We start from the raw sequence: 14422 nt of genomic DNA on the forward strand, positions 1-14422 counted from the left end.
GAGGGTGGGGAAATGGCAATACATGTGTTGAGCTGTATCGTGATTAGTCACTAGAACAGTGTGGCTTAAAAACTGGGTCCAAAAGGAATGTTTATGAAGCTTTTATCAACGCAAAAAGCCCAGGTTTTTTTTCTTACGTAACCTTTGGCTGGACAGTTAAAAACAGGCCATACTGAAATATGTCTTTTTTCTAACTATCAAAAAAAAAGAAGGATGCTAAAGGTTAAGGACTTTATCTGCAAACAAGAGTGTATTAATAATCTATAACATATTTACAAATGTTTCCAATACTAAAACTAACAGTATTTTGTTCACAGTGCCATTGTTTATACAGGTAGCTTTCCCATAATACTTCAGTATTTTGGTATGGGAACAGTAGCGCTTTATATATACAGGAGACATACATGTGCGAATATAAACAGGTCACGGATACAGTCATCAAAAGAGACATCTGAAAACACTTAAACTGTACAACTCTTCCCTTTTGACTTGATAGGAAATACTGTTCTTGCAGTGAGAAGAATGTCAGTTTTTTTTTTATCTAAAGTGGCATAAAATGATTAATGGGCACCACCATGACAAAGCTTTGTGTACACAGAATAACCTTTCTTCAAGGTGTTTTTTTTTAGATTCCTTGTCCAGTGCACCAAATACAAAAAATTTAAAAAATGCTTTAATTTCTTTAAAATGAGATACTTTTCTCTTGCGTGGCCAGATGTCCTTTGAGTTCTGACAGTGCTGCAGCTGCTGGTGGCTTTGAATGTGCAGCCCAGCTGCTAGACTGAAGACTGCATTGCTCCAAGCCTTTGTTCAGAAGCGCATTTCACAGTATGACCCAAAGTGAATGGAACAGCTGACCAGGAATGCGCTGGTCTTGCCCTGAGCCCTCTAATCCTCCAGTTAGTTGGTAACTGCCTACTGGCCCAGCTTCAACACTACTGAAAGAAGCTTCTCATTCAAGCAGTTTATGATCAGAAGTGATGAATGGCTTTGGATAGTAAGATGAGGAAGTAGGATTTGGTAGAGCTTCACAACCGAACCCAGAAGTATTGTAGGTGTTCTTGAGGAGGACACTTATAGCTTCACCTTTCCGCCCTGCTTTCTTCACTTCCTGCATTGTTAACGATGGCCCAACAGACCCTTCGGATTTTATTCACTCTTGTGAAAGATAGTGGCACTGCAGCATGGACTGCAAAGCTGCCACTATGGGGTTTCTCCTTCATTTAAAGTCTGTTCTTCATCTTGTGTCATTTGAACTGAGTGGTCAGTGCTCCTGCTGCTGTGCTGCTTATGAAGCAAACTCCTCCACTTGGTCTTGTTCCTCCTCAGATGGTTCAGCATGTTTTCAGATAAGGGAGTGTTTCCAGTAAAGTTGGCCCATTCTTCAAAGAGTGGCTCCACAATGTAGGTCATGAAGCCTGGGGAGAAAACACGAGGTAAAGCATATCAGCAGCTAAGTCGTTCAGCAAATACAGTTTTCTGTTAAGCCAACACCGAGCCTGAAATAAAGGCTGGGGACCATGGTTTTCCTCTAGAACAGTGAAAGGAGGAAAATGCAGCAGTGTAGTTCCAAGCCTGAATTTCTTTGGACTTATTTACATTTTAAATTTATGTAAAGGGATTCCGCCCCCCCCCCCATTAAGTTGGCAGCATCAGACACTGCCACATCAACTCCTCTCCTCAAATAAAAAGGTAACTCAATCATTCAGGATATGTGGATTAGCAGGATGAACTTTTCTGTCTGTCTTGTTAGTTCGTTGCATGCTCTTGCAGAAATGCTTGGAAGGGGATAAGATATAGATAACTTGAATACCACACAGGTAAGCAGCCTTGTGTCCACTGAAATGAATTGCCTTAAGCTTGCTTTACTCTGTGTTAGATTGTGGCCCAAGTACTTAAATTAAATGTTCTTACTCATTTCTTGTTTGAATTTCAAAAATAAGGTTTGTTTGTTTTTTAGAACGCTAACCCCTATTGATTTGTTTTATGTTTCTAATAACTGCTTGAGCATACAATGTCTGTGTTTTGGTTATGCTCTGCCCATCTTCAAGAAGCCCAAGAATTCAACTGAAATAAAACTCATTCCTACTCTTACGAATTACATTGCCATATCTACTTCTGTTTTTCATAGCAAGGCATAAGTCCTGATTCCATCTTTTTAAGGAAGAAACTAATACCTTCTCTATTTTTAGTTCGTCTCTATGAATCAGTCAACAGATAATAATACTGCTGTACTCCATACAGAGATTCTGTCTATCTGTCTTTAAATGAGAAATCCAGAACTCTTCAAGAGTCTATGGTGCACTATCCTCCATAGTCACCACAGCTTTGGCAACCCTTCAAAAGAAGGTTTATTGAAGTGTGGTGAGCCTGTTGCCTAATGGAGCCTTATCATATCCCTGTGGATATTTCTGAGGGATTGGAAAAAATCTCACTCTGGGACAAAAATGGACTCTACACTCACACATAAGAAAAGGCCTTGTTTGAAGGAATAAAGCCATATTCTTCAATGATGTCATTAAGTGTAGTTCAGCTCTCCTATAGTATAACAACTACTGTGTGTATCTTGCTGCTGCTGAAGTCTTTACAGAAATGTTGTGACTGTTTTAGGTTTCCTTTTTCTTAGATTTATCAATCCAGTCCTTAGGCCAAATCCTGCTTTACACAATGCTACAGGTCCACTAGTATTGGCTGCAGTAAATTTGTCAAGTCCAAAAAGGAGGCATGATTTTCAAACTCTGAGTGGATATGCTCCAGAGAGCTTATGTCATTTATAACTGTCATATATATGAGTCCCCATGTGACACCTCCCCTCCCACAACTCTCTCTCCTTACTGCAGCAAACATAATTCAAACACTGGTGTACCTGTGATGCTATGCAGAAGTATGAATTGGTTGTCCAATACCATTATTGTTTTTTATTTAAATCCAATGCCTCCTTTATAAACATTAGCATTTGTGCAGTCCTGGCACTGCAGGGACTTTGTGTTAATGTCCTGTACTAAGTTTATTTACGAGTTTTGGAAGTCTTAGGGCTACTTCACACATTCAGAAAAGTGTATTTTAACTGTGTATTTTTATAGTGACCACTTATGTATGATGGGGAGATGAGTTTAAGAACTGGTAAACATGTGCTTAAATTGCAATTGACCAAGATTCTTGAGGGTATTTAACCACTTTTTAAGACATAGCAGTTGGATTCACACACACACGCTAACCCACACTCAGTGGTTGAGTGTGAGTTGTTGTTGAAAAGTGGTTTATTCGTTCAACTATGGGTTAGCATGTTGCCTGAACTCTAGATATTTTCTGCAGTGTGGCGAGTTAACCACCTTGAACAACTCAACAACAAATCATGGGTTCTTAAAGTGGCTTATTCAAGGAAAAGGCACACTGCATGGTTAATAAGCCAGCCTACAGAAAATGTCCTGGGTTCAGACAACACGCTAACCCAGTTTTCAACAAACAACCCCACAGTTCAACCACTGCATATTACAGTGATTGTCACAGACATACGTGATGGAAAAGTTCCTCTTCCCTTAACATCTGAAACCACCGTTAAGAGTTGGAATGTAAGTTATTATGAGTTCATTCCATGTGAAACTATTACTAATGTTGATATATTGGGGGGGGGATAGCTGTTTGAATTTGATATCAAAGGGAAGATCAACTTTAATTGCCCAAAGAACAAAGGTACGAGAACAATTTCATCGATCACTGTTGTAACTGTAGCTGGTCCAACGTTACGAACCCCCAAGGCTCCAAAGAAAGCACAACCGCTTCTTTTAAGAATAAGGTTCTTAATTGTTAACAGTGGGCATAGCATTTTGATGGTTACAACTGTCCTTTTTATTTGGCATGCACATGACTAGAAAACAGGGTTTATTTTTAAATAGCAAATGTCCCTTGGATTTTTCAACAGACCAATGGGTTAACAGGCAGCAAATTTACAGTCTGAGTCTCTTGCCCTTTCATTCTGTTCTAGACTTAAGAGGACTGCAAAGAGTCTATTCAGATTCTGGAGAATGGAAGCTTTTGTCATCCTAGTGACTTCAGACATTTTAGACAGTAAGGGGGGGGAAGCAACTCTTCTGATTGCCTATTTAAAACATGCAAAGCTTTGTTAGAGCCCATGGTGCACACAGGCCCCCCAATTTGAGGGATGCACATGCTTCTGATGCAGATTTGCAAAATCTCCCTGTGGAGGATGTGTGCACATTCAGTTTTAGGTGTTCTAAGCAGATGTGGGAGAAGGAAATACACTTGCATGTATCTGCTCCCTAACCCTCATTTTGAATGTTGCTCTTTGGCCACACACACATACCTGGCTTCTCACTAAATTCTGCTTTTGATTAGTCTTTGAAACCAGATGCAGCTAACTGGCTATGAAAAAGCTAGGTCTGTTGGGTGGGTAGGAAAGAGGAAAGGATGAAAAACAAGCACATGGATGACTTGTGAAAAACAACAAACAATTTTATCCTTCACAAAAACAGTCTTTCAAATTTTGTTTGCTTATTGAGTAGTTCTTTGTGGGTGTGTTGCAGAAGGCAAGAAGGAAGACTCATCTGGAGCTGAGAGGCCTTATGAAGGCCACTAATTGACCAAGGCAGTCATATGAATGCTTGTTCTTAATTATAGTTAGTAACAAAACCACAGTGCCTAGTCCCATTACACATAGTCTGAAGACTTTTTTTTCCTCCTCAGAATGCTGATGATAGTTTGAAAGCAGTGGCACAGCCTATGGTGTCTACATTCATCCTACTTTTTCTTCTTGTAAGCAGGATTTGTTTTTCTCTGGGTGTATATGTGCTGGGTGTGTGTGTGTTATGCTGTTTCAAAAACCTGCTTAGCCAGAAACCTCAATGGGACAAAAGTGTGGAAAGCAAACCCGCCACCACTATGTTCAGCTCTCAAACATTTGAGGCAGTTTGCACATAATGGCAAATTGTGGGTTAACTAACCCATGATTCGCCATGTACAAGTGGGAATGCATGACACACTGCCTCTCATATGTTCTATTTTTACTCAACAACCTACAATTGGCTTGTTCATAGATTGTTCAGCGTGATGTTCAAACTTGGAGCTAAAGAACCCAGCACTCTGGGTTTGCATGTCATGGTCAACAACGTACAATCCAGATGATTGTAAGTTGTTGATTAAATGTGGAAGTGAGGAAAACACAGGAGACAGCATGCTCACACAATCCCACTTGTGCATGGCACATAATTGGTTAATTAACTCACATTTTGCCGTTACATGTAAACCGGGGTCATTGTCTTTTTCAGTGGCATCTACACACACACACACACACACACACACACACACACACACACACAAATGTTCACTTATGACTTAGAATCAAATCATGGAAGTTGAAAGGAGAACTAAAGGCTGTTTTGTCCTTAAAGTATTTTCTGTTACAAACACATTAAAGTTTTCTGGATTGTTTGGTTTGATGTTTAAATGCCTTCCTGTGGTAACTTTTTGCATCAGTCTGTTTATGCTTCATTTTAAGGCGTCTGGTGGAAGGTTAGGCTACTACTGGCGCAAGGTATACTCACCAATTTGTATACTAGGGATTGTATCTTTCTGCTGATTACAAAGAGGACTTATTTCCAAGTCAAATTTCTGTTCCAGGTCACCTATCGAAAAGAAGGCACAACATTTGAAGTCATATCTGCTTTTTGTGTATATGTAAGATACAAGATATAGCTTGAAGAAATTAACGGGAGAATGGAAATCTATTTTGATATGCTAATCAAGCTAGATGTTATAAATTTACAAAGAAGCTGAAAAATAATTTTGTCTTCATCTAGTACTCAAGCACTGCTTTTTAAAAGATACATTGACCTGGTTCACATGTGGATTGTTTAAGCCACGGTGAGCTGTAGCACATCGCAATTGGTGTTTTGCATATTCAACCCCTGACCGTGGGATGTTGTGTCATGTGAACCTGGCCAGCGAGAGTTATGTGAGGGTTAAACGACCCAGACCATGGATTATGCAATAGTTGTTTAAACCTTGTATAACCCCTGCAGCTGGGTATGCAAGACACAACAACTCATGATCAGGGGTTGAATACGCAGAATGTTGGCTGGCACCATGGCTTGCAGTGGCTTAAGCAACCCTTGATCTGCTGTTTGATTATGCAAAATGGCCCACTGTAAAAGCCTATTGCCAAACCAGGAGCTTCCAGCTTCCAGCATCGGAGCTGCAGTAGCAGCGTCTCCAAGAACTCAGAGCGTTCTAAGTGTTTTTTCAAATATTTTAATCATTTTTAACCAATGACTTTGTCCTTGAGGTGAAAGAGCTCTTCAACCGCAGTCTTATCTGCCAGTCGGACTTTTGTTATTATTTTATCCCCCCCAACAAACTCCCAAGGTCTTTTGGTGACTGGCTGAATTTTTTATTTTATCGACCATCAATTGAGCTATTTTGTCATTGGATTCTTATCGTAAACCGATGGTGAAGTCGAAACAAATAGCTGCCTCCAAACGGGAGCCTTCTCTCCGACCTAAGGAGCCGTTTGGATTTTGTTACCTCTACTGTTATTTACTACCCGAGGAGTTTATCAGGGTCTCGGCCTGTTGGTGACTGTTTGTTGTTTTACCTCTGCCAAGCCAAGCTGCCTGACACCATTTATCTTAACTACAGCAGGACGCCGAGTAGAGGGGGTGAATTGACAAGACTCTTGGCTGTTTTCTGCCAACGCCTCCCTCCTTTTGAACCCTCATACAGTTTGCTCCTCGGAGATTAAGTTACAAAGTTATCCATCTGGAAGCTGAGAAAATTCCTTCTTGAATTTGCATCGCTGGTTTCGCATGGGTTAGTTTTGACTCCACACTTGTAAGTTAATAGTAGCCCTTGGACACCATCATATAACATGGATATACCATCATATAACATGGTCAACACCCGAGCCCAGCTTCAGAAAGCCTCATGTAAGGAACCTCTGCCCAACCTAGTCCAGAAATCAATATTGGATTATTATGACTTTAAGTCAGGAGAAATAGTTAGCTGAGAATGAGTACTGGATAGATCCAGATACCGCAGTCTCATTTTTAAATGAAAAAGACGGTACACCAAATGGTGCCTTCAGAGAATCAATGGTAGGGGACACTACCTCTCAGGAGGAAGAATCAACTGTATATTCCTCTAATGAGTTTTTAATAAATGAGACAAATGATCCCGTACTCATAGAGAGGAATAGAGGGTCTTTCACCCTTAGAAATACGAACTCCCTTATATAAAGAGGCATTAAACACGCTCAGAAAGAGTTTAGGCAAAGTTGACTCAGTAAACCGAAAGAGTGACTCCACCACCTTATGTGGGTTATTAAGAGATCAATGTTTTTTATCTAAAACAGCAGAGAAAATATTCCTCAGAATGGATGTGCTACAACAGGAAGTCTCTGGCCTGAAAGCCATTATTGGAACTTTGGTTGGATTAGTAGAGCTTGGTATTCTGGCTGCAGCACCCCAGACAGGTCTGATGTCCCAGGGAAGGCAGATGGAAGAAAGCCTGGAGGACTACCAGGGCAGAGGCAAGCAAAAGGATGACAGGCTCTCCACCGACTTAGTGATTAAAGGACTAAATAATATATTTCAAGATTGGAAAACCAATGCAGAAACACTTCCCCACCCCAATCAAACGGAGCACGAGGCCGGCTCTGATAGCTCCTTCTCCATTCTCAATTTAACTACATCTGATCCAAGACTGTTGCTAATTGATGAGTTTCCTGGCGAGGATTTAGACATTTCCCAAGTGAACAACAGTACCACGTTGTTAGATTTGACTCAATTAGGCCCAGATCCTACATCATTAGACTTGGATATTTCACAGGAGCCTCTCTCCTTCTCAGCCGAGAAGGTAGGGCAACCAGCTATACCTCAAATCTTAGAGAATAGGGGGACAAATTCTCCCCTGGAAAATGGCTCTCCTCGGGAGAGATCTCTAGATGATCTGCAGGTTGTAATACACAATTGGCCACTCAGGAACTCAGGGCGGATAACAAGATTAGAACAAGAACTCATAGCAGAAATTCAGTCTATTCTGGGGACATCACTGGACATAGGAAGTAATGTACGTTGTAAACGTTTGTCACAATATGGGGATAGTGGAAGTTTGGAATTAACTTTTTCAGACTCTGATATCCGGAGTAAATTTTGGTCCTTACTGCACAGGTTCACTGACAAAGAGCTATTGTTTGAACTAAAACAACCTCGATACGATTCAGGTGGGCTAGACAAGAGAGAGGAAGAGAAATCCACCCAAGAGCTGGAAATAAGGGGGGCAGGAGCTGGGAGAACCACAGATATAAGATCCCTTCTTTCATCACCTACCCAAATAATATACAAATATACGACCACAGAAATGGAAGGAAGATCACACATTCCAACTCCAACACAAGCAATGGGAGATATCTGAAGAGACCTGAGGATTGAAATCATCAGCTCATATCAAAATTTTCCCACAGAGTCTGGGCTGATCCCCATAGGCCGAAACCTCCAAGAAATCCCAGATCTTGGGATAGTTACAAAAGAACAAACTTTCAAGATCCAGAGACTTATAAATCAGTCCGAAGACATCAGTTCTGACTAGGCACAAATCAAAAAGGGCTGAATATAATATCTTGGAATTTAGCTGGCTGGGGAAATAAATTGGTGGACAAAGAATTCGTTAGAATGCTCCAACAATATGACATAGTCTGCCTGCAAGAAACTTGGTGCCGCAAGCAAAATGGCCGAGGGAGCGGGGGCTTAGTAACCTTTATTTTGACAGAATTGGCAGGAGAATCTCAGATGGTGGACTTTGGAGTACAAAATAATCATCTTTTACCCTTACAAATTAAAACCAAAGATGGAAATATCCTCCTCTGTATAAATATTTACTTCCCCTCTACAAATTGCCTACTGGTGGTTGACAAAACATGGAAGGATTTAACATTCCTCCTGGAACATTCCTCCAAGTGCACTTATCTTCATCTGTGGGGACTTTAATGCACGAATAGAAGCAGTCTCAGAGGGGCTCCTGCAACCACTCGGTATAAAGTTGGAAGATATTTTTTTAACAGCTCATAGTAAATATAACAAGCAGGGAGTAAAGTTCCTAGAATTCCTATATCGTCACAACTTCTATACTCTCCATGGGAGCCCCTTGGACAAATCAAGAGGCCACTTTACTTACCTGTGCAGAGGAGGAGGCAGTGCCATTGACCATGTACTGGTCTCTCCAGCATTGTTCCCTTCAGTAAGCTCTTTCGAAGTGCTGGACCGTCCTGAAAGTGACCACCTCCCAATACTAATATCATTATCCCCACTAATTGAACGAGCAGCATTGACCGAAACCGTAACTCTAAGTGGAGAATTGCTGGGAGAGAGAAGACTAAAATGGTCCATAAAACTGAGTAGTGATATCCAAGAAAAATTACACAGTCAGCAAATGATAAACCTACGCCAAGTATTCTGGGATAAATCTGTAAATCATTTAGATGCCTTCCAACAAATTACTACAGAACTGAGGGCTTTTCTGGTAGCACCGGCAAATAAAAGCCAACCAACAGCCTACACTGGCTGGTTTGACGCCCAATGTAAAGCGGCTAAGAAAAACCTGTCTAGGGAAATAAGGGAATTCCGCAACAAACCACCTGAAGAAGCCTTAGGAAGCCTTATTAAATGTAGGTCGGATTACAAAAAACTGCTTAAAAACAAGAAAGAAAAATACACTAAACTAGAACAGAAACTAGAGCAGAAACTAGAACAGGCAATTTCAGAGTGGAATGAAGGCAAATTTTGGGACCTAGTTTCTCGGGGCTCAAATGAGATAAGCTCAACACTGGACATATCTATCTCCACACCAACATGGGTCAAGTATTTTTCTAATATATTTGATGCCTGACCCTGGCAACTGGGTGAGCCAGGGGCACATCAAGAACTAACCCACCTGAATGGCAACCGGTCACTAGCAGGGAGATAAAGACTCTTGTCTCACGTTTGCAACTTAAAAAGGCTCTTGTGGAAGATCTTTCACCTCCGGAGCTTTATAAAGAACACTCAGAATGGTGGATACCAATCCTTGTTGCTCTGTTTACCAGGATTAATAACACCGGACAAATGCCCTCCGGATGGAAAGTGAGTATCATCTCCCCAATTTATAAGAAAGGAGACAGGAATGATCCCAAAAACTATCGGCCGATCAGTTTGCTGGACGTCTCTTCAAAGTTATATGCAAGACACTTACTTCAAAAATTACTTGATTGGCTAGAAATGAACCAATTTATACATGAAGAACAAGCTGGTTTCAGAAGCGGATATAGCACGATCGATCAATGTTTTACTCTGAACTACATCATCAGGAAATATACTAAGAATATCAAGAGTCATCTATATGTAGCCTTTATTGATCTTTCAGCCGCCTTTGATTCAATAAATAGAAATAGATTATGGGAAAAACTACAAAACACCAATATTGACCATAGACTATTGATGCTGATAAAAGAGCTATATAGTAACACTGAAATGAGGGTTAGAGTTGGCCTAAATAGCTTTCTAACAGAACCCTTTAAAACAACCCGGGGAGTTAAACAAGGATGTCTCCTGGCCCCTTCCCTTTTTAACATCTATGTTAACGACCTAGTGTCACAGTTAGCCCAAGTAAACTCCCCTTCCCCAGTAATCATGAACAGAAAGATCTTTACTCTAATGTACGCAGACGACATAGCACTAATCTCTCTCGCGCGTTTAGGCCTGAAAAAGCTTTTAGGTACTCTCAGCTCTTATTGCAAATCTGAAAACCTGGCAATAAACTATACTAAGACAAAGATCATGGTCTTCGGCAGCCGCAGACCTACACACAAATGGACTTTGGACCAACAGGTCATTGACTAGGTTCACTCATTTAGATATCTGGGTATTCTCTTTAGTGAGTCCCTCTCGTGGAAAGGGCATAGGGAGGCAGCGAAATTGAAAGCACAAAAAACTATAGGGGCTCTAATGAAGTTTTATTATAATAAAGGGGGACAGTTGATCAAACCTGCCCTAAAAATCTTTAACACCAAAGTAATACCACAGCTGCTTTATGGGTCTGAAATCTGGGGGTCTGACAACACCACGACCGAAGCCTTGGAGATTGTGCAGAACAACTTCCTTCGAAAACTTTCCTCTCTTCTATCTGGTACCCCTGCAGCTTTTTTGCGCACAGAAGCTGGTAGTCCTTCAGTTAGGGCAAGAATTGAGAGTGCGCAGCTAAAATATTTTAAACGAATCGCCATCTTGCAAAATGAGCGTCTTCCTACTAAGTGTTTTCTAGAAATGGATAACAATTGTCATTGGACAGCAATATTCCAAAAAGCTCCTGTATAGTTATCATCTCCCTGAATTGAAGTTTGCTCTAAGCATGGATAAGAAGCAACTAAGGGATTGGTGTTTTGGGGTAGATTCCAGGAGGGACCTACAACTTATTAAAAATTCTAAATTCTCTCGGTGGTTCCCTCTTCTAAAAACAGAACACTATAGAGCATGTTTTCTGTCCAAATTGAGGCCACTACCCCTGAGAAATGCTTTCATTGAATTGAGGTTTCAAGTGATGCCAACTGCAGTGTTGGATGGACGCTACCACAAGGTACCATTTGAATCGAGATTATGTATCTGTGGTCAACAACAAGTGGAAGACATAACACACTATATGTTAACTTGCCCTCTGTATAGGGACCCAAGAGAGACTCCTGAAACTGCTGCTGACATATGGAGGCATGAATGCCCAAGCAGAAACAGTTCTCTTCCTCCTTAGCGATACCAACAGTTATGTCACTCACAAAGTGGCCCTGTTTGCACTGGCAGCGAAAAAGATTAGGAAGAGAGAACTAGATAAAATTGCTATAAACTGCCACGGAGACTCAAAGTGCTGAGCGAAATGAGAGCTTTAGTCACAGTAAATTTAAGCTTGTCTGTATGGTTCTCTTGGTTATTTTAAACTGTTGTGTACTTTTATAGTTGTATGCTTTTCTATGGATGTATTTGTCATGGCCTTCGGCTAGCACAATGAACTGATGATTGATTGATATTGCCAAACCATATATTCCTAAGACATTCCTCCCTCCCATGACATCAGGGTTCTCCACTTGCCAAGTTATTTAACAAATTTGTGTCCTTCAGATGCTGTACTGAAGAACCTTAGACTTTCACAGGTTGGTTGTTTTAATATTTATTTTACATTATGGTATTAGATTTTTATATTGAAAAGTCGCTTATTACATTGTAATTTTGTATTACTTATTTGCAATGCCTTTTGGGGCTTTAAGGACTATGTGAAGCTCCATGAATAAGTTATGCATTGCAGTGGGTGATATACTAGCATCCCCTAGGTTTGGCTGATAGGTGCATTCCAATCAGCAGCAGCTCTGCAATAAGACACGCACAGCCCTTGATGATGCCTCACTTAATTTGGAAGCAAGCAGAGATTTGCAAGTAATGGATCCATTTCCGAATAAGTTGGGTTCATGTTGTCCTTGGATGTTATTGTACCACATAATATGAGTAGGACTGTAACAACAGAGTCTTCACTTTAAGACACTGGGAGGCCAACATTTTGAGCATTCTTCACACTTGTAGGCCAAGTCAAATGTGATTGTGCCAACATTTGGTGCCTTTTTTAAAAAATGGTTCATTAGCATTGTAGTACAAGGTTAGTCAAGCCAATTACAGAGCTTTTGCTGTTCAATCCCAGACACTTAGTTAATGAGATCATCTTTCTGTCAGCATAATTTTGTGGGGGACTCCAAATGAGTGGGCAGGGATGTAGAGTTGACTGAGTAACTGACAGTTTAGATTAACACAATTCTGATTTAGTGCCTGAAAGCACAAGGTGAAAGTATATCACACTGCTGACCTTGCCTGTAGAATTCCTCACAAACCCGCTCACTCCACTGTTTGCTCATCTCCCAGAGCCGACAAGGATTGCAGATGTCTGCACACTTCAATGCAATCTGAAAGTAAAGGACAACATGGTATGAATGATGCAACAAAGAGGTCTTTCAAAACTACTGTATATTCCAAGCTTGATATTGTACTAAAAGTGTCATCTTTAGGAATGAAAATTGTTGTTTCAGTAACTAAACTTTAATTCATTTGTTGTTAAACTTCAATTTGTTCATTGTCACCCAGTCCATAGACCAAAGCAGTCCATGTCCCACCACCATGCCTGAATCCAGACTCAAATGGATTTGGATAATTTGCCTGGAGGTGAGAAGCCACCACATGTCCAGTGCATTGCCCAAGAACAGAATACTGGCAACTGGCTGCAAATGATTCAATATGGTGGGTTCAGCAAGTTTTTTTTTTAAAAAACCATAACAAAACAAAGTTCTCAATGCCTCTCTTTTTGGGATGATGAAATTACACCCTGTTGTAAAGAGGCAATGACCACCACCTGTTAAATATTTTTTAAAGTATAAGCTTTAATTTGAGGCACCTAATATTTTTTAAGTAGTTTCTGGTCTTAGAATTGTAGAATGTTGCAAAGTACCTTACATAATAATAGCAAACTCATTTTCCAAGTGTGGGTTTATATGTAAACATGTGTAACAGGAACATGGAATCACTAGCAGAACAACAGCAGCGCTTTTGCTTTTTCCACTAACATGTTAGATACAACTCATGGATTCCTTTCCTCTCCTTGCAACCCATGGCAAAATATTAAATGTTCTTTTCTGTACCCAATTACAATGTTCTTCCTTTCCCTCATGGGCTCAGTGCTCTTACTAGATAGGAAAAGCCACCACATATGATGCTTCATACATCTACAAATTTCTAACCCCATCTAATTTAGCTTTCTGGAGAGTTTAAAATTTTATCCTTGGTAGTTTCTTGTGATCAGGTGAGGTGACATTTTACCTTCTGTCATCCTTTTAATAACAGACTGAAAAATGACTATTGAAACCCTTTTTTATTGTGGCTGAGATCAAGATTTCCAGATATTTTTTCTGCCATTTTTTCCTAGTTGAACGATTTTATAACCTCCCCCCGACCTTATTGGACATATTTACATGGTAACTCCCTAGCACCAGAAGCCCTATGTTGTTAGAATGTTTTCTTTATTTGTATATAATTCTTATCAAATTTGCTGTTATTACATTGAAGCTTTGTCTGTTTAATTGACCAGAGACTCATGAAAGCCTGCAATTAAACCATAATATTAAACACTGCAATTAAAATATCACTTCCCAATGAAGCCTTAAGATGTAAACATTCAAGGCATTTGAAAAGAATACATAGTTTAGTCTGTAAATTGGATGACCACTTGAGCCTCTGAGGGTTAATTCTCTCCACAGCTTTAAAATAGTTTTTACAGAACATCATTTATATAGAGGAAAAGCTGTTAATCTCATACTTAATACTAAAGACTTATTGTCATTCAACACCTGAGA

At 40.2% G+C, this 14422-nt stretch overlaps 1 protein-coding gene across 3 annotated transcripts in view; it reads right to left on the reverse strand.

The window, feature by feature from the left end:
* Positions 1 to 231: 231 nt before the first annotated feature.
* Positions 232 to 14422, reverse strand: part of PDE7B (phosphodiesterase 7B) — a 167237-nt gene continuing 153046 nt past the window's right edge. For all 3 annotated transcript variants that reach the window (XM_063124637.1, XM_063124635.1, XM_063124634.1), the window contains 3 exons: positions 12886 to 12982; positions 5562 to 5642; positions 232 to 1418 (listed from right to left, as the gene is read on the reverse strand). In XM_063124637.1, coding sequence (XP_062980707.1) covers positions 1204 to 1418; positions 5562 to 5642; positions 12886 to 12982 — 393 coding nt within the window. In that variant the 3' untranslated portion in view covers positions 232 to 1203. The remainder of the gene's footprint in view (positions 1419 to 5561; positions 5643 to 12885; positions 12983 to 14422) is intronic.

The sequence above is a fragment of the Elgaria multicarinata genome, chromosome 4, assembly GCF_023053635.1.
Source record: "Elgaria multicarinata webbii isolate HBS135686 ecotype San Diego chromosome 4, rElgMul1.1.pri, whole genome shotgun sequence".
Lineage (NCBI taxonomy): Eukaryota > Metazoa > Chordata > Lepidosauria > Squamata > Anguidae > Elgaria > Elgaria multicarinata.